This window comes from Schistocerca cancellata, chromosome 5 (assembly GCF_023864275.1).
Source record: "Schistocerca cancellata isolate TAMUIC-IGC-003103 chromosome 5, iqSchCanc2.1, whole genome shotgun sequence".
NCBI lineage: Eukaryota > Metazoa > Arthropoda > Insecta > Orthoptera > Acrididae > Schistocerca > Schistocerca cancellata.
Window position 1 is genome coordinate 456,939,476 of NC_064630.1, and position 26,375 is coordinate 456,965,850.

Genomic DNA, 26,375 nt, shown 5'->3' on the forward strand with positions numbered 1-26,375 from the left:
AATGAGACATCTGTGTGCCCCCGCACACGCCGTAACCCTTTTTTACTGTTTTCATTATCCGTACGTGAGATACACAGTGGGGGAAGCATAATGATCACAGAGCCTTCTTATAATATACAGGGTGATTCAAAAAGAATACCACAACTTTAAAAATGTGTATTTAATGAAAGAAACATAATATAACCTTCTGTTATACAGCATTACAAAGAGTATTTAAAAAGGTTTTTTATTCACTCAAAAACAAGTTCAGAGATGTTCAATATGGCCCCCTCCAGACACTCGAGCAATATCAACCCGATACTCCAACCCGTTCCACACTCTCTGTAGCATATCAGGCGTAACAGTTTGGATAGCTGCTGTTATTTTTCGTTTCAAATCATCAATGGTGGCTGGGAGAGGTGGCCGAAACACCATATCCTTAACATACCCCCATAAGAAAAAATCGCAGGGGGTAAGATCAGGGCTTCTTGGAGGCCAGTGATGAAGTGCTCTGTCACGGGCTGCCTGGCGGCCGATCCATCGCCTCGGGTAGTTGACGTTCAGGTTTCATAACTAACCTTTTTCGTAGGACTCTCCATACAGTTGATTATGGAATTTACAGCTCTCTGCTAGCTCTGCGAGTCGATTTTCCTGGGCTGCGAACAAATGCTTGCTGGATGCGTGCTACATTTTCATCACTCGTTCTCGGCCGTCCAGAACTTTTCCCTTTGCACAAACACCAATTCTCTGTAAACTGTTTATACCAACGTTTAATACACCACCTATCAGGAGGTTTAACACCATACTTCGTTCGACATGCACGCTGAATAACTGTCGTCGATTCACTTCTGCCGTACTCAATAACACAAAAAGCTTTCCGTTGAGCGGTCGCCATCTTAGCATCAATTGACGCTGACGCCTAGTCAACAGCGCCTCAAGCGAACAAATGTACAACTAAATGAAACTTTATAGCTCCCTTAATTCGCCGACAGATAGTGCTTAGCTCTGCCTTTTGTCGCTGCAGAGTTTTAAATTCCTAAAGTTCTGGTATTCTTTTTGAATCACCCTGTACTTTTCGAATGAGCTTTGCCAAGCTGTTAGGCAGCTCGCAGCACGGCTCTGAAATCGTTCGACGACTGTTAACGCGTACAGTTGACAAGGACTCCACGCACTGAAAATATGGTACTGCTCACATTGCCGCCTTGTATGCGATCTACTTTATGGACGAATTACTTTTTCGCAAAGCCCTTCCAACAAATCAAACTCTTCCATTCGCTCCTTAATACTGATTTTACATTATTGGCCCATTTCATGTCGCTTGCTAACATTACTTTGAATACGTGATCTATACGAGGTGCTTAATTTGTTCAACACTTTAAGTTGTAATCAAATAATGCCTTGTTCTTTATCTTATTGGAAGGGTAAGGGACGATCAAAAAATTTTCCGTTTGAGGACGTTGCTGCAGCTTATATGCAACTCGCCGGGACTTCGATGAAGGAATATAAGCACCGACATGTAGGCAAGGGGTTAGTGTAGCCTTGGAACGGAAATTTTTATGATCGGTTCTTATGACTTACATTATCTACATTCAAAGAGAGCAGCATTTCATTGCATCAAGTAAAAATACATCCAAGTCTTTCTGCACTTCCGTACTTTCCTGTATTCAACATCGCAGTGAGCGAACTGTCTTATGGTGCTGCTGGTCGTGTGTGATAAATCATTTCGGTTACTGAGAACATGTTACATCCTATTATACTTCATTGCAGCAATCAGCGGCACTTTCATTTCTGTACAACATTCATCGTCCAGGCATGAAATATAATCCCAGTTGCGAATATGAACCACCTCCAGCTGTGTAACGGAATGCGAGCATGTCCGAACGAACACTGAATCATACGAGTTCACAATACAGGCACTGTTACTCCGTATTCGCCGTCCAGTATAACATGTTGGGTTATATTGGTGAACTATTCATCGAGTCACTCACATATCTGCGAAGATAGTATGCTCGTAGCTTCATTAGTAATCCAAGATGTGGTACTGTTTCGAAAGTCAGTCGGAAATATAAGGAAAGAGTATCTATCTGTTCACCTGCAGCTATTATCTGCAGGATGTCGTGTATTAACAAAGTTATTTTACACGAATGGTTTCTTTCGTGTTTATTCTTCGAGAGATACTAATTTTCCTGTAATGAAGTTATTATATTTGTGTTGAAAATGTGCTGTGGGATACTGGAACACACGGACGACAGTGTTTCAGTGTGACACACGTGTTTATCTTTTTCACCAAGAATTTATTACGAGGGATGTTGCGCAGTGTTTATCACCATGGACTCGCATTCGGGATGACGACGGTTCAAACCCGCGTCCTACCATCCTGATTTAGGTTTTCCGCGATTTACCTAAATCGCTTCAGGCAAGTGCCTAAATGGTGCCCTTGAAAGGGCACTTCCAGCTTACTTCCCATTCCTTCTCTAACCCTATGGAACCGATGATCTCGCTGTTTGGTCCCCTTCCCCAAATCAGCCAACCAGCCAACCAAGAATTTATTCCGAAAGCGGTGTTACTGTCTCCCGTAGCCTGCACAGGCTGTGTTCTGTTTTCTCGTGTTCCTTTATCCAAGTATACAGGAGAGAAGCTAGCGCTAAGTCCGGTGATGGAGCGGTGTAGCGTAGTGGCTCATCCCGCAGACTGCTGGACTCGAACGGGTTAATCCAAGCTCGCGGCAGCAATCTTTTTCTGTGCGGGCGGTCTTGGTCAGACCTCGCTTTGGCACGCCGCGCATCGCCGCTCCTCCCGTCGTCGGATTAACTGTTTGTCGAGTCGCGTTGCAGCCCACAGGAGGCTACAATGATTTAATTTCTGAAATGGGTCGCTTGTCTTTGATGTCAAAAGAGATAGTTCCCCCTCGCCTGACCGTTTTCAGTTGCGCAAAATTGGGCAGCGTCTGCGCAGTAATGGTGTTTCACTTTGACTGTCGGCGTCGTGTATTTATTACATTAAATGCTTTCCTTGCTGTTACAGTTACTGGTAACGATGGTAGCTCTGTACTCGTAAGAAGGAGGTGAACACACTTCATTTAGCACAAAAGTTTTATGAAGTATGTTTACAAATCGAAGTACTTTAGCCATCACATTTCTGTACGTAAAACCACTGTCGAAGAGTGGGTACGATTACAGTGCCCAGAAGCTATTAAGCTTCACTCCAGAAATGGATAATCCCTTGACGTTGTAACAAGCGTAAATTATTGAGAGTCTCTTCTTGTGTGTCTACACTTTGTAGTTGACGCACTGTAGCTGTAGAATATACCTTTCACGGATATAAAGTGTTAATTATTAAGTGTGGAATTATCACCAAATGTGCACTATTTTAACTGTGCCAAGGCACAACGTGTTTATATGGACTATGTTAAGACACACTATTATGAAAATTATTTATGTTCTACTTTTGTATGGACCATATATGAAGAAAATGTATTATTGAACCACTGATGTGCAGTATGTAAGTATTCTGGTTTAAAAATGACCGTTTTTAATTCATCCATTTGCTGTGATACTTGTGTACATTCTACAGTCGTTTCTTTGTATTTTAGTCGTTTCTTTGTATTTTTCAGTTTTTTCCTTGAAGATTATTGCTACAGCAGAAACCGGTGGAGGATGAACATAAAACTATACAGCTGATGGCACAAATATGCTTTTCTGTCAACTTATTTAACAGCTGAAAACAATCATCCAGTTCCGAAATTGAATGAGCAAATAAGTTTATTCCTATTTCAGTCCCTGCTACAAACGATGGAAAATGCGGAGACCTGTGGAAGCTTAGAAACAAGAGGCAAAAATTGCAGTGACCACATAAGAAACTTTACAAATAAAAGTGAAACGTGTCTGGTGAAAAGTAAGCTTAATGCGGGCAAATCAGTAACAGTTCGTAGCACATTGTATTCAGGTTCCGTGCTTCTGTGTGAAAAACCCTCTGTGTACCGGCGAAGTGGACAGTAGATTTTTATATAATAGTCGATACAGATTGAAATCTATCACTATTACGTCTACTTGGAAATAATAACCTGTCTAGTTCGTCAATTTTCAGAATTCCTTCGACGTAGTAGCAGAAAACCTGTATTAAGATGACGCAAATGCGTTAACTAATTCAGCTTAGAATGACAGATAACATTGTACAAATGTATCGATTGAACTATGTCGTTTACACGAAAATTGCGCGCTCTATTACTCTATGTTACATACTTTATTTTCAGTAACGCAAAGTGGTTCTTATATTTCTATTTTATTGACTTCAGAGAATGACAACATACTGAATGCTGTACATACTTATAGGTATGTTGTAATTGTGATAGCTTCCTGAGCAATTTCACTGTACACCGTTGCAGCTAGACAGTGAAATGAATGTGTTCTCTCCATTGCTATTAGTTTGCCTGATGATAATGTTTCGATTGAAACTGGCAGGAAATGAAGGCTTACTTTATCAATAGCTATTAGTGGTTCATAAACATAAACTTTGATTTATCCATGGCGTCTACGAGGTCTTGGATGTTAAAAACAATGTTAAAATATAGGTTCTACTACCGTTTAGAACGGAAAAGGACTAAATTTCTTTTAGTGGTCGTGCATTGTGAAAGGTGGCTGAGCCTACGTTTTAACATTCACAAATACGGCTTTCTTCAAATTTATAAAAATGATCTACTATTATAAAAATTTTCCGCTTAATACACAGCTCTGTGGGTTAGAAGCACTTTCAGACTTACATAAATATATTTAGGCACTTGACGGAAGTCTACATGATCAAATATGTAATTCCTTTCTCTCTTTCCTTGTTGCAGTTCCCATCGTGGATGTCCAGGGTGTTCAGAACAAGAAAGTAGCACTGCCGTGTGATATCGAGCCACGCAACAAGGAGGACCAGGTTTACATGGTGCTCTGGTTCAAAGAGGCAGACGGCGAACCTCTGTACAGGTCTGTATACACTGCGTGGCAGTTTTGTCTACTACTGCATGCAAAAGCAATTGTGTGGTTGTTTGTGTGTGTGTGTGTGTATGTGTGTGTTTGTGTGTGTGTGTGTGTGTGTGTGTGTGTGTACGCGCGCGCGCGTGTGTGTGGCCCACCGCACTGAGTAAATGTTCTCAGCAAGCTTTCATAGCTTCCTTTAACTATTAGCTTTCCATTCAGATTGCGTATCTACAAGGAATCCATCATCGTAATTTTTTTTCTTGCTGTCTTTTATGATTCGAATTACACAATCGCAAAATGTTAATGTGAGTAAATTGCGCTACACTTGTTATTATTTTCTTAAAGCAGAAGGAATAATTCAGTTAATAAATAGGATCTGTTATGAGAACGAAGTCTTTCGCGAGGGCACTGTAGTATAAATCATCCTCGGACTTCTTTTCGCACCTATTCAGACTAATACCACCAGCTTTACGAAGAGAATGGAAGTAATTGTCGAAAGCTCCTGGTTTTATCCTGAATTGACGCAGTAGTATGTCTGAGAATGTATAATGCAGGATATGTTATCGACTAAATTGAAGGAAAATAAATCTGGTGTCCCTCATCAGTGTAAATCCTGGTAGGGAATCAAAAAATTAATGTTTTTGGCCGCGTAAATTGTCAGTATTGCTTCTCTTTGTTCCTGTCTCCCACTCCAGACTTCATTTCCTACGTCCACCCTGTCTTTTTCAGTATCTCTCATTCCCTCTCGCGTACTCACCGATCGTGCACAGAAGTAAAGACCACACGAGCTTAAACACTTAACGGGGCATCAGTAGGCTATAATTCCTTTAAAGACAGCGTATGAAATAGATAATTAAAACGTACCGACATGATGTGATACCACTGGCTCGAGAGGGCGTTCATAAATTCAGTTTTTCCCACCGTAACACGATACCTTTTAGGACACAGAGTACTGGTCAAATTTTTAACAGCGACTAAAGCCAGATATGGGCTGATTCCTACATGAACAAAAATGATGATATCAATAATTTCAGTCGCCTCCGGACGACTAACAACGTGCGGAATAACTTCCCGGTTAACAGTTTGATAACAGGAATGTCAAGTTTTGCTGTGGTCTGGCTTGGTCTCAAGTTGGCGCGCTAGTAATTCGTCTCCATTTCCCGTAGTTTTACGCGTAACCAGTAATAACTGTAAGAGGGCTTGCGCCGAAGGATAGCTTTGTGCGCCTCCGAACCGACGGCCCTCGCAACACTTGATGGATGAACCCTGCGACAGAAGATTAACGAGATGGCTTGCACCTGAATGGGATTACCAGCAGTCGATTTGGACAATTGATCATTCACTTAATGTCCATCTGAACACGTCTCTAGGTTCCTGTTATATTCCTACCGACAACTGACAGTGTGAATGACTTCTTCTTCGTGTGTCACTGCTATCCGGATATCTACGATTAAACAGTTGTAATAACATACTACGTTATTTGTAATTCAGAAATTAGTGTCTACTAAATAAACTATTGAATCTTGTTCTTCATCCAGGCTCTTCTTCGATTTCTGAAACTGTCTAGAGACTATTGTGGCTGTGTCTCTCCCTCCATTTCCGAAAGGAAAGAACCAGAATCACAATTACAGTGCTTAGTGAGCTGGTGATGAAACGTTAGAAGCTATCCAGAAATGAAGATCTTACTGTAAGTTTCCTTAAGTCGTACCTCCAACCCTTATATTCACATTGTGGGTTTTAATCATTACGGCATAAAAGGATTTACCATCCCCGAGACAAACTTAATCACTGATTTTATATCATGAAACAGATTAGATCAAGAGCCGTAGGTATCCTGTCCGGTGGAATAAGACCACAAAATAAATCGTTATGAAACATAAGCAACTGTGGCACCTATTATATTTGAGCAAGAGGGATCACACATTAAACTACTTTGTATACAATAGTGTCAAACCAACAAACGAAAGCATTTTCGTAAACAGGTCTCCGACGATGTAACTTAATCAGAAGAAATTAAAATTTGGCAAGAGGAAGGGCATCCGGTCACTCTGTAACAAGTGCCAAATCCTATTATAACGATGCCGATTCCGTGTAGGTAAGGAATAAAGGCAAGGGGAAAGAAGAACAGAAGAAGACATTATTTTTAGCTTACAGGAGTGTCTAGTAGGCCCTAACATATTCTGAGTTGTTCTGAAACCAGAAAGGTTCACTTAAAAAGTAACAAAACCGGAAATACTCTTCCGCAAAAACAAAACAATTGCTGTTATAAGTGGTTACCATTACCTGCCATACTAGTATGGCTTTGTCATGGCATGCATGGTCCGCGGCTAGTTAGTCAAGAATTGCAGTGGCAGTTTCTCAAAACGATTTGTTTTTGGACCTGGACAAGTCTTTGATGATGGTTGACTGGTTGCAATGTGTTTCCTCGCTATTATCAAGCAAATTCTCTAATGGGTTCACATCCGTATAACACGCTGTTCAGTTCATGCTTTGAATACTCTTTGTCTGAGGGAAATTTGCCTACGAGACAAGTTCGTTGCGAATGGTCTTTATCTTTCATGTGTAAGAGGGTTGTTATTCGTGTATTCTAGTTGTTCTGTGTTAGCATGTACGAGTACTTACCGAAGTTTGAAAACTGAAACTGTTGTGGGTTGCTTCTATACACTGTCTCCTGCTCTTGAAGTGCGGACAAACGGGGATGACCTTGTAGATTCCCCATTACTGCGACAATACCTACTGTACCGGTATTGGCCATTAAATTGTTGAGTAAATTACGTCGCTACACAACAGAGCCGTAATAGTGGTGAGCCTCTTCCTGAAGATGACATTGTGCGATTAAGCTCTGACCTAGAAGACTAAGGCCACAAACGCTTGCAGTAGTTGAGTAAACTACGTACTCATTTACTCCATTAATGTGTGTGTGGTTAACGAATAACAAAAGACATACTGAATAACTTTGCGTGTGCGGAATAACTCCTTACCGAATGATCCACGGGGACTTCCTCTATTTTCCAGTATAGCAGCAGTACAGCCCTGCTTGTGTCAGGCAGTCGGAAAGTTTTTCAGTGTGCACTTCGTGTTCCAGAACGTGCTTTTTAGCGCTAGATGTGCTGAATAGTCATTTCTGATTCATGACACAGGCGTATTTCTGTCACTTAGTAAGAATTGTTGGTGAACTTTCGGTTTCATCTGAAGCTGTTAATTTAGAACGAAAGAATTTGTGCCGTAATAACCGTACCTGAAACACAGCTGTGTCGGTTGTTATCAACATTTAACTGAGTCAGCTGCGGAGCGCACGATATTATTCGCATTTAGCACTGAACTTACTCATGTTCGTGGTTCACTATAATCTGTTGCCGTTTACCATTCAATATCCTATAGCTGTGTAGTTTGATAGTAAACATTAGTCTTTCTTGAATAAAACTACGAGGCCTTAAGCAAACATATATAACAACATATTTTGTAAACTAAGATAATGTATACGTTGAATTGCACATATTATTTTGTCCTTATTTCCTATATGGTAACGCAATATAAATTACGGAATTAGTTCATATAATTTTTTATCTTTGTGGATCTTATTCGAAAGAAGCCTTAGTCAAAAGCAATCGAGCGTCAAGCCTGTTTCACCTACAGAAACTAGTTGTTCGTGCATCATCGATGTCGATATCGTTTCAGTTTTCGAGTATCTACCGAAGAAGCGAATACGTGCACCATCAGTCGACAAACAACAGCACTGGCTCTTTGAATCCGTTCAGTAACTTCGTTCAAACATATTTCGTTGGGTGGATGTAGCAATTATGAAATATAAGAGGCGAATGGGTCCTAAGACCGTTTTATGAAGATTTCTGTCATTAATTATTGTGGATTGCATTAACTCGTCCAACGAAGAAAGCTTCCGTTTCAAATTCTGCATAGCAGATTTTCCTCTTCCATTTACTTCGTGAGACAAACTAAGGGTTACCTCTTCAGTCAGATTTAGGACCTGACGCTGACCTATAATTAATGGCTGTGCCAATATTTGACATGAAAGCCCAATAGCTGTTCTGAAGAGGACGTAATGACGATTGTGTGGATAGACCTGCAACTCCTACTCACATCTCTAACGTACAGTTTATCCTCAGTAAGTGTTCCTATTAACTACACGCTATTTTTGAATTTTCCGCTGAGCGACTGTTAAATAACAGTGTCGCGGGTCAGCTACTGAAGTAGTGTCACTGGTGTCTTAAGCAAATAATGAGTACGTGTGTGCACCTGTTATTGTTCGAAGCGGCCTTCTGGTAGGTAATGTCAACTTGGAAGCATGCTTACCATTAGTGACGTTTTGTCAGTATCATTCAAGGAGTATAGTTTCTCTCACAGCGTCTCGAAGTCTGGTCTCCATCAAAGAAAATGATTTTGAGAAAATGTTTCTGTTATTTGGTGGTATACAGATGGTAATCATTTCTTGAAATGTGATTTTTTTTTACTCTAGTGTTCAGATGGTAGCATTAGAGTTGAAGATAACTTCACGCCTCAGCCCACTTCTTTTTCCTCCTAAACTCACACATCATTCCAGAGGCTCTCCAGCTGTATTGGAATGGCATATCACCGTCGAATGAAGTGGGGATCCTACCCGAAACCCAGGTATAGGTGCTTTAATGGAATGAAACTGTGTGGTATGAGAGACCTTCACAAGTCTCAGCCATCTTTGATGTATATATTCAGACTGAAGCAACGATTGAAAATTTGTACCGAGGCTAGAATTCGTATGCAGGTATCCGGCTCGGTACGCCGATACGCGTTTCTTTTGATGCCGAGGTGCTATTTCAGAATAATTGAAGAGTCTCTCCAAAGCTCTTCGAGATTATCGGGAACACCAAGTGAGCTGAGGCGTGAATGGTAACTTAGACGAAGGCGTACTACGGTAGTCCCTGCAGCTGTGCAAAACAACTGTGCCAGGGTGGCAGAGTGTTTAGTGCATCATGTAACGCGCCCGGGGGTACAAATAGGGGTGGGGTCCCTTAAACTGCTTCTTTCACTTCTGGACCGTTAATTGACCGTGCGCCCTGTCCACACCACGTACCTGATAATACCGCGGCGGTCGTATTGTCCTGCTCCACACTGCTGTTGGCTTGCCTAAAATTATCTACCGTATACAGGCAGTTTAGGGGAGCCACTCAACGTTAAAACACAACACTGTCCAATGTCTGGTGTGATATGGAAACCACAGATTGCACTGTTTACATTCAAATCGTAAATGTTTATCCCAGTTTACAGTCTTGATGATTAACAGTCCAAAATATCATTCGGACGAGCGTACGCGTAACCGACACGACGCGGGTGATTGTTGATGATGCGGTAGCCGAATGATCACACGAAAGTTCTTACGCTCGTCACGCATACACAGATACTTGGTACCAGTCCTCCTTGACGCTAGTAATGATATTTTAACACTGTTCGTAAAGTTAGTTTTTCAGGTCTCAGTTCTCACTTGTACCGTCGCGGCGCGGCTGATCGTTGATAATACGGAAACGATGATCGAACGCACGTCCTCACGCTCGCTACAAATCACTGGCACTTGACTGCACTGTTTTATGGTAACTAATTTTTAGTGATTCACATCAGTTCATTCTGGGAGACCGAACACGGCGCGGATGATTGACACTGTACGGTACGACACGCAACGAGATGAAACACAATATATTATCGGCAGCACTGCTCTTTTTTAATTACTTCTTAACGCACTTTCCTCTGAACTATTTCCATATTTCATAACTTTACTGTAATAGCCCTTGCAGCAACACTTCAACTTCCATACTAACAATGCCTCTCACATGCAGAGCTACACACTACACAACATAACCGTTCCGTGTCCGGTGCTCGACTGTACAGACGCGGCTGCCCGGAAAGATACTCCAGAACTAAGCCAGCGGTATGACAATACCCTTACAATCTGCCTAGCGAGTAGAAGATCCGTGTTAAAATCCTTGCCTTGCTACAAATTTTCGTTCGTCGCTTCATTTTACATATATACTCTCTGTCTACCTCCCCACCACCCACGCCATGCAATCACAAACGCACGCGCATTCGTATTGCAAACATACGGCAGAATCTATATAACTAATTTCCTTTCAAATAATTTGTTTCTCTCCTAGAAAGCTATATTCATATGTTAATACACACATTATTCGCTGTAAATAGTGTGTTTAATCCGTTGTAAAATTTTTGTTCAGAAAGCATTAAGTACTATAGTAAATGGGTTATCGTTTGTTACTGCAGTTTGCTACCGATTTGTTTATCTCCTAGAAAGCTATATTCATATGTTGATAGACACATTATTCGCTGTAAATAGTGTGTTTAATCTGTTGCGAAATTGTTGTTCAGAAAGCATTAAGTACTATAGTAAATGAGTTATCGTTTGTTACTGCAGTGTGCTACCGAAGGTTATGTGGTCGGTGTCCTGCCGCACCAGTCAGAGAGGGGTGAGTTAATCTGTTGTAGCCGATAGAGGTACCGTCTGAACCTTCTGTGGTTAAATCGGAGGCGTAGTATGTTAATAGCAACTCTATTACGGAGTTCACGTCCGCTCGATAAGTCCGTACCTCATATGCCAGTAGGTGAAACCCTCCCCCCCCCCCTACATCCCCCGTCACCATCTCATCACATGCGGACGCCTATAAGTAAACGACTCCTTGAAGGTTTCAGAAGTGTTCAAAAAATGGTCCAAATAGCTCTGAGCACTATGGGACTTAACTTCTAAGGTCATCAGTCTCCTAGAACTTATAACTACTTAAACCTAACTAACCTAAGGACATCACACACATCCATGCCCGAGGCAGGATTCGAACCTGCGACCGTAGCGGTCGTGCGGTTCCAGACTGTAGCGCCTAGAACCGCTCGGCCACCCCGGCCAGCTTCAGAAATGTCTTCAGTCACGTCTGAGTGGTGGTCCCGATCCTTCCCATGTTCATTGGAAAGGAAACAATATATATTTACTAAGATAATTAAGGCTCACCGTCCACTTGACCATCTTCTTCTTCTGTGCGAATGCACAAATAGTGCCCGAACTCTTACGGGAATCGGCAACGCGCCGCGAGTAATGAGTATAATGGGCGGGGGCACTATGAATGTAGTGCGGGACAATACGTTGAGAATGTGGGTTTCACGGGAGGCGTGCCCGAGATGAATCCCTGCAGTCGCGCTATCCTCTGTGTCCTCGGTGGCTCAGATGGATAGAGCGTCTGCCATGTAAGCAGGAGATCTCGGGTTCGAGTCCAGGTCGGGGAACATATTTTCATCTTTCCCCGTTGACGTATGTCAACGCCTGTAAGCAGATAAGGGTGTTAATTTCATGGAAATAAATAAGTCGAGCCACCCTACAAGTTGCGGATGCAATCGCGTATGCCCTGATTGCGAATGCTCCTTGTCGTAGCCTGCAAATTAACCTGAAGCGGGCCGGTGCTTCAGCAGGGGCGCGGTGAGTGGGAGTATATCGGAGCGGCTGCGTTCGACGTCCGGTGGCCGGTGCACAGTGGTGTGCGGTGCGGCGTGGGCGACAGCGCAGGCGCCGCCCAGCCGCCCAGCGTACGTGCTGCCGCAGCTGCCACGTGTGTAATCACATTACGGCCCGGACAGATTACCGGCATTAACCAGTGTACACAGAGATGCACTGCAGCCCGTCACGGCGCCGGCCGCCCTACGTTGCCCAGACCCACCACCACGCTGCGCCGAACGGCTCTCTCTGGTAACTCGCCGTGCTGCCCACACCGTGCTTGATGCTTTCAACGTTTATGGGGACCTTTTATGGGGACCTCCCAAGCAAACGGCTCCACTCGGATGTCTAGCTCGATGCTTAGAGAAACCTTTAATGAGCGACAAGGCCGATTAGGAAAAAACCATCGTTACTATCTTTGTAACGTCTGCTTTAATCCTATCGGAAACCACTCCGTCGTCAGGCCACGAGTGGCCTACAGGGACCATCCGACCGCCGTGTCATCCTCAGTGGAGGATGCGGATAGGATGGGCGTGGGGTCAGCACACCGCTCTCTCGGCCGTTATGATGGTATTTTTGACCGAAGCCGCTGCTATTCGGTCGAGTAGCTCCTCAATTGGCGTCAAGAGGCTGAGTGCACCTCGAGAAATGGCAACAGCGCATGGCGGCCTGAATGGTCACCCATCCAAGTGCCGACCGCGCCCAACAACGCTTAACTTCGGTGATCTCACGGGAACCGGTGTATCCACTGCGGCAGGGCCGTTGCTTTAATCCTCTCGGAAGAAAAAGACATTCGCCGGATTTCACGATCGTTTCATCGGCAGTCAGTATGCTCTTTGCCGAGAGGACATCAAGACTCATAGCAGTAGCTGCTACGAAGTTACTGACTTGATTCCAGAAAAACAAGAACTACGAAAAATAAAGTGAAGTTCCAACATAATGGAGGATAGGACCAGCAACTTGGGTATGATATATTTTTATTTTTTCCATTACCCGTCACAGTTACGATAATAGTCACTTCTTTCTGGCGACTAGTTTCGGACCATCACGTCCATTTTCAAACCGAAGCCTTGAACATAAATGCAATCACACAGTCCGTCAATGAACATTTGAATAACAAATGTTCATATTCGTCGTTGGAAATCATTACGTGAGTAAAAAAGGCCCAACCGTGCCGACCTATTGCTGTTTCATCCTAGCAGACAACGGTCACTCGATTTGACAAGGAGGGTCACGTGGTCATCACACCGCTTTGCCGGCTATTGTCAGTCTTCGCGACCGGAGTCGCTACGTATAAATCAAGTAGCTTCTCAGTTGGCCTCAGAAGGGCTGAGTGTAGCCCGCTCACCGACGGGCCTCGGCATACCCGAATCCAAATGCAAGCCAACCCCGACAGTGCTTAACCTTGGAAATATGACAGCAATCAGTGTTATACTGCGGCAAACCATGTGAGAATATAATTTGATTTGCTTCCAGTTTGCTGCGTTCGACTGGAAGGAATCCATATTATACACTCATATAAAGTTTACACTTTGTAGTCAGGTAATGATTTCTAACGACGGTTTGAACGTTTGTTACTCACATGTCTGTGATTACACTTACTTTCAAGGATATGGTTTGAAAAAGGACGTGATAATCCGAAACTAGTCGCCAAAAACGAATGACTATTTTCGCAACTGTAACAGATATTGGAAAAAATAAAAGTAGAAACAGCGTGACCTATTCATCTAATTCTAATATACCATGTTTCGAATCGAACTGTATAATTAAACGAACGTGGTGAGGTCCATTCACCTCGAGGAAGAGCGCGTACTATGAAGGAGGGCAGGGGACTGTCACAATCTCACCAAATGAAATAAGAGATCCCCCTCCATAGGAACACTGTGGTCACTTTGGGGCGCTGTAGACGGTTAGATCGGCTACCTGGCAGTGTATGTGTGCCAGTCACTTGTATGGAATCCTGTAAGGTGGATAGACATGACAGAATGGCAGGAAAGAGCTGTTGTCGCTGGATGAGCTTATGATTATACAGTAATTTTGTTTGCCCCATTATTCGCGGCGGGGTCAGGGATTTTCTCTGCCTCGTGATGACTTGGTGTTGTGTGATGTCCTTAGGTTAGTTAGGTTTAAGTAGTTCTAAGTTCTAGGGGACTGATGACCGTAGATGTTAAGTCCCATAGTGCTCAGAGCCAATTTTTTGGTTGCCCCATTTGGCTGTCTCTCCACGCGGACTATCCAACGTGCTTACAACGAATTGTTTACTACTTACAACGGGCACAGGCCGGAGACGAGTCTCATGTCCGGCCAATGGCAGCCGCTTTCAGGCTATACAACAATGGCTGCTATTAGTGAAACCTGCTCCACTTCGATCAGTTTCCGAGTGGTTGCGAACACAATTGCACATAATAGAGTTCTGGCACCGGGTACCTAGCGAAAACCTATTGCTCACAGGCTCACATAAAACTGAACATCTTCATAGATCGGGCAAGTGTTGCGAAATGACCAGACAACACAGAAAGTGAACAGCAACTCATTGAAAGCATGTAGTGTGGTCTGACGAGTCGCAATTTTGGTTCTTTCCAAATCGTCTGTACACTAACAATGCGCTGGGACCTAAGGTGAAATGGTCTTATAACACAAATTATAGGAACATCCGATGCTAGGCTGAGATTCATTCGGACAGTCTTAAGCAAACGTAGAATACACGAAAGAAGTGGATTATAAAATACTTTTTCTAACGGCTATTGAGTCTTATTCGTCGCTTTGGGATCCTTACCACGTAGAATTAACAGAAGAGCGGCACTTTTCGTCACGGAATCGCTTAATAAATGCGAGAGTGTTATGGAGATACTTTACTAACTACAGTGGCAGCAGCTACAGAAGAGACTTCGTGTATCACAGAAAAAGTTACTCTTAAAGGGCTTGCGTTCGATGAAGAGTCCGGCAAGTTTTGTGAAACGACCATGCCATAAAAATGAGAGAAATTAGACCTCACTCTCTGCCTGACTGTCGTTGTCCCAGTCATTGTGACTACCATTACGCTGAATGCATGGTGAATACTTTTGGATTAATGATGATCAGTTGACAAAGTGACTGTCATTTTCCCGAACATGGTGAGGTCCGCTAGCTCGAAAGCTTGGTATTCTTGAACAGTTAAGAAAATTGATACGCTGACCTTGATGAGCACAAATAGTAATGTAATATATTCTGGAACTATAGATGAAGAGCACAGGCAGATTCCATATTCCTAGATTTCCAGATAGCTTTCGACACACTGTCCCACTGCAGACTATAAAGGAAGATCCGAGTGTACGGAATATGTTCTCAGAAACGTAAGTATCTAAAACACTTTTCAACTGATAGAGCCAACAACTTTTCATCAAAGACCAGGGTATTGTCAGGAGTGTAACTTGGAGGTACCTGTTCAACAGGAGCGCTCTGGTTCTCCATATACACAAACAATCTTTCCTAGCCGGCCGAAGTGACGCCGGCACGGTAGCTCAGCGTGTTCGGTCAGAGGGTTACGTGCCCTCTGTAACAAAAAAACTGAGTTAATCGATCAACAACGAAATTCACTGGACGTCTTACGACGTCCGCCCCGAGCAGATGCAACGAACAAAAGCGAACAAAAATGAGATAAAAAAAAAAAAGTGGCCGTGCGGTTAAAGGCGCTGCAGTCTGGAACCGCAAGACCGCTACGGTCGCAAGTTCGAATCCTGCCTCGGGCATGGATGTTTGTGATGTCCTTAGGTTAGTTAGGTTTAACTAGTTCTAAGTTCTAGGGGACTAATGACATCAGAAGTTGAGTCCCATAGTGCTCAGAACCATTTGAACCATTTTTTGAATCTTTCCTAATGAGTGAGCATAAACATGCCACTGTCTGCTGATTGGGCTGTAATATATGGAAAAGTCTCATCATTGAATGTAGGAGGATACTGGATGACTTGGAAAGAATTTCTGTTTGGAGTGATGAAAGGTAAGTTGCGATAAATGTGAAAAAATGTAAGTTAATGCAGATGACCACGAAAAAAAATCTTGTAATGTTTGAATACAGCATTATTAGTGTCAATTAAATATGTAGGAGTTATACTGCAAAGCAATATGTAATGGAAAGACCACATTAGAACGGTAGGAGAAAAGGCAAGTGATTGATTTCGACTTATTGGGAGAATTATGGGAACGTGTTACTCATCTATAAAGGGGACCACATACCGAACACTAGAGTGGCCATTCTTGAATTCTGCTCGAGAGTTTGGGACACCCATCAGGTCTGATTATAGGAAGAGGTAGAAGCAATTCAGAGGTATTCTGCTAGATTTCTTACCGGTAAGTTCGATCAGTATATGAACACTTCGGAAATGCTTTTTGAACTCAAAGAGGAATCCCTGGAGGGGAGGAGACACACTGCTGAGAAAGGTAGGAAACCAAAATTTGCTATAGACGGTAGAACGATCTTACTGCCACCAAAGTTAATTCTACATATGGGTCAAGGAAACAAATCAGGGCTGGTATAGAGGGAGATAGCCGTTCATTTTACTCTCACTCTATTTGCAAGAGGAGCAAGAAATACATGACTAACAGTGGTATAACCACCATGCACCTTATGTTGCCTCGTGGTGTATGTATATTATAGGGATATAGATGCACGTAAATGTATATGTATGAGAAAGTTTCAGAACAAAAATAAAGTGTTAAGTGGACCAAACTGAGGATAAAGTTCCAAGACGGAGCAGTCCTTCTGAAACAACAGTGTATTTGAAAACTGTTGAATGGAATCAGCAAAACACACAGCTCACACTAAAAGTTAGAGGTCGACAAAGTAAAGACCAAATTGTTGGACGATAATGGAAGAGTGCACGAATTGCTAAATGTCAAAATTAGGGAATACAGGACACTGCAAAACAGTCACAGAAATGAGAGTTGTGCAAACAAAGAAAGAATTTAAAAGTTGTCATTTTGCTTTCAGCCGCTGGAAATTTACCTTGCAATTTCGAGATTAAGCCACTGTCAAGCTTTAAAATAGCAATCTTAAATTAAAATTCTAAGGGCTGAAAACAAAACGAGAACTTCTAAAAATTTATAGAAGCTGTGGTCGCATATTACAAGGAAATAAAGAAAAATTTCTTCAATAAAAGAGCTCCAATGGTATAAAATATTCACTCTGAACTAAGGAACGTTATTGATTGAAAGCGAATCAGAGGTCAGGGGAAAAAAACCTAGAAGAAACAACTTATAACTGTGCTTCACTTGTGTTTGAAAATCTGTCACAGCTTTTTAAAATGCGTAATGAAGAAAAATCAGTAATAATAAGCGAAAAGTGTGTTAAAACTAAATTACTGAAATAGGAACAAGTCACAGGTACTTTTGCTATGGCGTACTAGAACAGTTTATCCGCCACTGTAAGGAATAAAGAGTACAAAGAATAATTAAATTATGTGAGACCCATCTAGGGGGCTGTAGGTACGTCGATATGAAAAGTTGTTAAAAAAAGTTTCATTTGTTCCTGAGAGAAGTGCATTATATTTCTCAAAGACTACGAGGAAACCATTTGGCAATATTAATACCACAGAATGACAAATTGCTTTCGGAAGCAATGACCGTAAACAGATCGCGCTCATAAATCTTCATAAACCAAATACCGTATGTTTAAATCACTGAAACGCAAGCTGTTACACGGCTGAAATTGTGAAATATGTTTCCATAGGCAATATAAACTCGGTAGCTGAAACTGCAAGTTAAACGAGCACACTTTTATACTCTGTAGTGCAGTGGAGACCAGGTTTTCCGAGCGTGCAAGGTCAGCCACTCGCTATTGGCAGCTCGACCATCGCGGAGTGAAATACTCGCTACGGGGATAATACTTGTTCCCCAAGCGATGAAACGTGCGCGCCGGCGGATATTATTTTCCGGTCTCCTAACTGCACCGGGAATTGTGGTGGTGTGGACGAGAACAGGAGGGGGGGGGGTTGGAGGGAGGGGGGAGGAAGAGGAGTGGTAGAGGGGTGTGGGGTTGGAGGCCTGCGCTGGCGGATAAAATATTCGCGCCGAGGCTGTGCGCAGCCGGACGTTGCGCTGGGGTGGCGCAGTTTTCAGCGGAGGCAGATTTAGGGCAGCGCCGGTCCCTGCAGACAAATGGCGGACGCCGGACCCGGTGCTCCTAATGTGTCGGCAGCGGTCGCGGTCGTGGTCGTGTTCGTAGTCGACGCCGACGGGTAGCGACATCTTCCCAGGGCTTAGCCCGACGATGATACTTGTCTGCCCTCCGTCTGTTGCACACTCCTGCTTCGTATGATGCTGATTACTGTCCAGTTTTATGAACTACTGAAAAAAAATGAGTGGGCCTGGAAACACGACGTCTATTTTGATCCGATGACGGCATGTTCCATCCGGGGATTTTAGATAGACTGATAAAGGTTTCAGTGTCCTTCACGAGCAGCTAGCGTAGTGGCTTATCTATGAGAGCGCCATCTGTGTTCACCCTTTAACTGAGAATCTTCACAGCCAGAAGGCTCAGTGTGCTACAAAGGTGTGACGGAAGCAGGCAAGTATTCCTACAGCCAAGTGAGCGAATTTGAAAGGGGTCCAATTGTGGTCTTCCGAGTTGTGTGAGGGTCCTTTCGGACAACTGCCACACGAGGTGGACGTGCTGCTTCAGTTATGCAACGATGCTGACGGTCACGTAAGCATTCTCACATCCGTAGATGATATTCTGTATGTTCGCATCGCACAGACGCTCACCAGCATCGTCATATTGTAAGGGCATCAATGGCAGATTGTACAGTTACCAAAGTCCAGATAAGAGCCCATACATGTCAAAACGAGCTGTTGCCAATCGGTTATTAGCAGAGGGACTATGCGCACCTAGACCTCTATCTTCCAATAATTCAAGAACAGTCTTATCGCATTTATTATTGTCATAATACCGCCAACAGGTTTCAAACCGAGGTAGGGGTCATCCTCTGGGCGTTTACACCATTGGTCGACTGCTGGTGGTGTCACTCTTGTCTACATGCCGTTATGTAGACAGGAGTGACACCACCAGCAGTCGACCAATGGTGTAAACGCCCAGAGGATGACCCCTACGTCGGGTTGAAACCTGTTGGCGGTATTATGACAATAATAAATGCGATAAGACTGTTCTTGAATTATTGATTAACCGTACTAATCGCTGCTTCTCTCCACAACCACGTTGTCCAAAAAACTCTATGTTGCAATTGCACCACAGCACCGACGTGCAGAGCTCGACTTGTGCCGCCAGAGGATCACTTGGGCGATATAGAATGGCGCGCCCTGGTCTTCATCGATAAAAACAAGTGATGGTCGTTTGGGCGTACGACGTAGACCTGGTGAGCGCTGTCTCGTAGAGTACATTCGTTCAAGACACAATTGGCTGCGAACAGCTACAACTCTCGTCCATGAAGTTAAAATCTTCTGGGTTATTATGCCGCGTCATGTTTCTTCTAAAATGTTCGACGTTTCGACCCCTCTGCTGGGATCTTCCTCAGGGTCTCTGTTCTAGCAGTAGTGGCCACCAAAAGATCGTGAGGAAGATCCCAGCAGAGAGGTCGAAACGTCGAACATTTTAGAAGAAACATGACGCGGCCTAATAACCCAGAAGATTTTAACTTCAGTGTCAACGTCCATCTTTTGAGTTTCTGGAGGGGAATGTAACCAGAACTCTGTACGTGCAGAACGTTTTGAACTTGTTCAGCCGGCCGCGGTGGTCTAGCGGTTCTGGCGCTGCAGTCCGGAACCGCGGGACTGCTACGGTCGCAGGTTCGAATCCTGCCTCGGGCATGGGTGTGTGTGATGTCCTTAGGTTAGTTAGGTTTAAGTAGTTCTAAGTTCTAGAGGACTTATGACCTAAGATGTTGAGTCCCATAGTGCTCAGAGCCATTTGAACCATTTTAGCCATTTGAACTTGTTCTTTTTTCCTTCTTGCAACAGGAAGATGATGTGTCGCTCTAACCGGATAATACTCGCACACACCTTACCCGTGAGACTCTATACGCTCTGCGAAACGTGCAGTAAGTTCCCTGGAGAGCATGGCCTCCGGACTTGTCTCCAATCGATCACCTGTGAAGTATTGGGACGAGAAGTAACTCGTGCGACAGGTCAACGAACTCTTACAGAACTGCGTGAACAGGTCCAGCGGTTGTAGCGTAATGTATCTCAAGGCAGCAATCGCCATCTTGTACGATCGATTGGATGCCAGAGTCAGCGCCTGTGTTGCCTCCTGTGGGCGTTTCAGCATGGGTTGGAAGAGTACTAACAGTCTTTTCTGCTTCTGCAGAAACCGGGGTCACACTACACTTCATTGGCGTATTCAGTTTTTGTAGATCCATCATACAGAAATGGATGGCTGCACAATAACTCAGAAAAAGGATACCAACAGCCGTTATTCTTCCTGAAAACGTCTTATTATTTAAGCAAGTAGTTTCGTAGCTTCCTTAGAACCATCTTGACACCTATCCGAAAAAGGAATGGAAACAGTGGCGCATATAGAACAGGTACCATATATCGAACTAGATATTGTGGACTTTTATTTATTCGACGTGTACGCGAAAAACACGCGACAACTGACGATGCCCCTATCAGACTTGCTGACAATAATAAGCACTAACAAGACTAATGCACTCTGGTGGTCTGTCCACCTGTCGTTTTCTCACCCTCCGGTAGGGTACCTCTGTAGGAAGTTACATTGTCTTTCGTGAATATCTTCTGAGTGCCCTACTTTATTTGCCAGGCGGTGAGATTATGTTCCACAACAAGACTTATCCCGAAATTTGAGTAGCGCCACTCATTTCCAAGAAACAGTGATACGAACTTACCTGTTTAGATCGTATGGCTTTGCTTTATTATTCTGCCAGCTGACCCACTACATCTGCACGCTGCCTGTCTTCCAATGCATTCATGCACATTTTATAGACAGGATAACGTAAATGAACGTCGATTTACACACCAACTTATGTATTTATGCTGCTGCCGCCATTCGAAATATCCAAAGATTAGTAGGCCACTGCTCCCAATTTGCGAAGAATTTTACCCTTCAGCCAGTAATAAACTTTTTTGAATCCTTCATGTCACCGCTATAAAAACACAAACTCTCAATCTTAAGAACGTTTCAACTCCATAATGTTCTGTCAAGTTTGTAAAATGGTATTGTCTTTAAATTTGCGGCTTCTTTGTTTTCTAAAAAATGGTATTGTTACTCTTGAAAAAGAAAGAAACAAAGTTACAAAGTTGTCGTCCTTATCATAGACTACGAGAAAATTTTTTGCAGAATTTGTGTGACCGTCAAAATAGCTTATCATTATCTTCAATGTATCGAAATTGATTGATATACTGGCCATGCGGTTGTCAGTGACGCAATCGACACTGTAAACCATGGAATTACTCTTCAATATTGTATCTGTGGTATCCTAGTTCAAAAGAGAAGCAAACTACAAAGGTTATTCTCGGCCCTAATGGCTATGTTTGTGAACCGTGACTGTGTGGGATAATGATTTATTAGTAATTTCTACTACTAGTAACTTCTTTATTTCTTGTTTTATGTTTAATTTAACATCATACAACGCGTTTCGAACATGTTCTGTTCATCTTCAGGCGTTTATACATACATATGTTCTTTGCCATCAATTTATTGCCCAAGTACAACCCCAAGAGCGTGATTAGACGCGTCACATTGTGCTATAAACTCCTTCGAAAAGTCTGGAAACTTCAAAACTGGATCTGATGTCAGTATCCGTTTCAAATCTTGAAATGCTTTCTCGCACTCTGACATTCACTGGAAGGTAACACCTTTTCGTAGCAACTTAGTAAGTGGCCTCACTATTTCTGCGAACCCCTGTACGAATTTTCGATAATATCTCGCAAGACCAAAATGCGATTGCAGTTGTTTAACCGTTTGCGGAACCGGAAAATCTCGTACTGCAGAAGTGAGACGAGGATCTGTCCGTACCCCGTCCTGACTGATAACATGCCCGAGATAATTTACTTGTGCTTGCGCAAAATGGCCTTTGTCCAAACTTAATGTTAGCCGTGCTGCCTCTAGTCTTTTAAACACCTCCTCTAACCGTTCCAGATGCTGCTCTATATCTTTTGAAAAAACTATAATGTCATCCAGATACACCATGCATTTTTTCGGTTTCAACCCGCGAAGGACTCCATCCAACAACCTCTGAAATATTGCTGGAGCATTTTTTAGTCCAAATGGCATTCTTTTATATTCGAAGTGACCACAATGCGTCGTAAATGCTGTTTTGGGCCTGTCCTCCGGACAGACTTCAGTCTGGTGATAACCGCTTCGCAAATCCATAGCGGAGAAAAATTTACACTGCCTTAGGTTGTCTAACGTTTCTGTGATATTCGGAAACGGATATACGTCCGCCACTGTCCGTTCATTCAAATGTCTGTAATCGCAACAAAAGCGAAATTTTTTCGACCCGTCCAGTGTCTTCTTCGCAACTAGGACCACGCTTCTAGACCAAGGACTATTACCGTGCTGGATTATCCCATCTTCCAGTTGTTGCTCTATTAATTACTCCACTACTGGTTGTAATTGTTTCGGTAGTCTGTATGGCTTATGATACACCGGAGCGTGATTCTCTGTCGGAATACGATGCTGTGTTATCGGTGTAGCAGGTAACGTACCCTGTGCTTCAAACAATCCTTTATACTTTAGTAATAATGCTTCCATACCCAAACGATCATTCCGTCTCAAATGAATTACCTTGTCACGAAGTGCAGACGTGCGACGGTTTGCTTTACATCATAGTCTAGCCTCGAACTATCGATGTCCTCTTCATCCATTAATTCTCCTGTGGCTATTACTAATCCCTTCGGGAGATCGACATCATCCCGCCCGAAGTTATCTAAAATCACCGGAACCATAAACTGCCCGTTTATGTCCGTTACCCGTGATAGACTCCTACGAATAAAACAATGCTTTTCATCTAAAACCTCACTACTCGGTAGTGGCTCTACCAAGAATAACCCCTGCTGTGGCACATCGACATCCACCGGTACCCAGATCAACTTCCATGTACCTGTTCGTACTTTGTCACACGAAATCACCTTTAATGCACTTGTACGCAGTTCAGTTGGTTTCACCTTAGCTATCGGTGCACCTTGCGACTCTGAAATATTTGCAACGGCTGTACCCATAGAACAAGCTCCCATCGAGTTCCAGCGTATGTTGCAAAAGGTCAATTTTGGCGTGATGCTTAATCAGAAAGTCCAACCCTAGTATCGCTGAAAATCCCTGTCTCAAAGTTGACAACACCTCCATTTGCTCCCGGTACCACACGTTGGCTATCTTCAACTTGAGCTTTGCTGTTCCAAGTGCATCTAATTTTTTTATCACCTACAGCGCGCAATCTGTATCTCGGAGCTTCCAATCCTTTCTTGCCCGCGAGGTCCACACTGACAACTGATACATGCACTCCAGTATCCTCTAAAGCTCTCCGTCACTTATCTTTTATCCAAACCATCAAACTAACAATCCGCCTCTTCGTGCACTCTCTGAGTACCTCTTTTTACTGGGAATGCCTCCAGACGGCAGGAACACTCCCTTTTTCGTTTGACAGTTTTTTACCTGCTGTATCATTAACCCGTTTCTTGACTTTACACTGCCATGCCTTATGTCCTATTTTCTGACAATTGAAACACTGCGGTTCCCGACAGTGTCCCTTAAGCTGACCTTGCTTCCCACAACGGTAACACTCTGTGGAAGACGAAAAAATTTTCTAGTCATTGCGACTTCTAGTGGCACTATCCACTTCCTGCAAATGTGTAGCTACGCGCAATGCTGCTGCTACGTCACTTGGATTTTCCATCATTATCCGACGTGAAAAATCCGGCGAGACCCCTCGCAAAAATGCGTCTAAAGTTTTATTCTCTGCTTTTTTCAATAGAACTTCATTTGCACTCGCATCTTGCGTTAACTCATACGTGTGCGCATTCGTTCTCCTAATTCTGTCTGAAAATTCTTCTACCGTTTCACCCGTTTTTTGCATCATTCCCCCCAATTTTTCTCTAAAAAATCTGGCACTGTTTTGTTTCCTAAACCTTTGCAATAATCCCTTAGTCAACTCTGTGAACGTAGTAGCATCCTTTAACCCTTCGTGGTATGCCGCAGAAGTCTTTGCGTCACCTACTAACCGTAACCTTGCCGTTTGCAAACACATTTCATCCAACCAGCCACACAATCTAGCCGTACTACGTACGTCACCAATGAAAACATTCACATGGTCTGATGTTTTACACCAGAAGGAAGGTATCAAATTAGCCGCTGAACAATCTGCCACACCGGAAAAGACAGTACCATGCATTCTACACTATCGCTTCCCGAGCCTGATTAAGTATTTTGCAACCATTGTTGCTCCATCCTCTGCATGTGCTGCTTTTGCAACTTCTTTTCTTCATTCAGTTTCTTAACTGGCTCTGTCAATGCGACTAAGGCGTCACTTGTCCCGGTTGCACGTGTCTCTGGCATTTTCCTTGTGGCATACCTCACGTCTCAAAAATAAAATTGTATTACCCACAAGTAAATTAATTCCTAGCACGTCTAATGGCAAGCCATCCAGGCTTACCACATTGCCCCGTTACATGACCATAGAAGCCACACACTTCACAAGTGTTTGGTACAAATTTATCGCAAGGAGTGACATGACCTGTTAATCCACACACTACACGTTTAGATGGTACTAAGTTAACGTGACTATCATTCTCACGAAACTGCGATAAGTCTACAGGGCTGCTAGGCTTTTCAAATGACACTTTCACATCCATTAACGTTACCCTCGACATGTCTAGCTACACAGAAAACATAGAGAGAAGGCAGTTGCTGGATTACCCTATTCGGTGTTTCTCGGTTGCTCCGCACGGTGCTAGTCCAAGTCGTGGCGTGGGTGCGCCTGACACCACTTGTTACGACTTCTGCATCACTTGTTAGCTGAAGACGCAGTAGGTCCGCCTAAGACTGAGACAGCGTGGAGTTTTACAATTATTTATTGAACTTTCTTTACAATTTCTCCCTCGTCGTCGCTGCCCAGCCCTGCGGATCCCTCCGCCTGGCTTCTGTTGTGTAGATTCTCCGACAATGCGCGCAACGTGCGCCGCTGATCGCACTCGGGAGCCTCAGGCCACCAGTGCTCCACTGAAGCCAGGATGCCCTGTGGTTGAGATGAACTCGTCGCCGTGAGGTCAGCTCCGATGCCTGCTGCACCGGCAGCTGGGAAGCCATCAGTCGCGATGTCCGCGACGTCCCGTTATGGATGGACTACGCGCCGTGGGGCCGGGTTGCCGTGAAGTTCAAATGGCTCTGAGTACTATGGGACAACATCTGAGGTCATCAGTCCCCTAGAACTTAGAACTATTTAAACCTAACTAACGTAAGGACATCACACACATCCATGCCCAAGGCAGGATTCGAACCTGCGACCGTAGCGGTCGCGCGGTTCCAGACTGAAGCGCCTAGAACCGATCGGCCACATCGGCCGGCTGCCGTGAATTCCGGGCGCCAGTCCTCGGCGGCGCCTGTGACCAACCCCGCGCTGCGGCCGATCCTGCTGGAAGTTCTCGCTGTAGTTAGTCAGCCATGGTGCCGACCGAACTCGGGCCGACCTCCAGAGCTGAAGTTGACATCTGGCAGGGAACGGATGACTCCTGCGAACTGGAACAGACTTCTGGAATCGTCACCTACGAAGATTGAACATTCGGACATGGACCACATCTGTCCTCAGATCTGAACTGCTTCGTAATGGCTTCTGTCTGTTGCCGCCTGTGCTCCACTATTTATATCCGGCAGGAGGATGTTCTTTACTCTCAGTGGTAGCTTTTTGTTGTTACTCCCGCAGTATATTGCAGGGTAACTTAGCATGCTGGCCTCAATTCCTCTTACTCAGCACTCTCCAGGCTTCACTCGGCGCTCGGTCTGTGTGCATCCTTGTGTCAATCTG

At 43.7% G+C, this 26,375-nt stretch overlaps 1 protein-coding gene and 1 pseudogene across 4 annotated transcripts in view; one reads left to right on the plus strand and one right to left on the minus strand.

The window, feature by feature from the left end:
* Nucleotides 1-4,819: 4,819 nt before the first annotated feature.
* The window catches only part of LOC126188244 (neural cell adhesion molecule 2), a 612,074-nt gene continuing 590,518 nt past the window's right edge, over nt 4,820-26,375 (plus strand). For all 4 annotated transcript variants that reach the window (XR_007537838.1, XR_007537839.1, XM_049929802.1 and 1 more), the window contains exon 1: nt 4,820-4,946. Coding sequence is in view for 2 of the 4 variants with exons in the window: in XM_049929802.1 (XP_049785759.1) it covers nt 4,903-4,946 (44 nt within the window). In the remaining 2 variants the exon portion in view is untranslated. The remainder of the gene's footprint in view (nt 4,947-26,375) is intronic.
* On the minus strand, nt 13,064-13,181 carry LOC126189233 (5S ribosomal RNA; annotated as a pseudogene).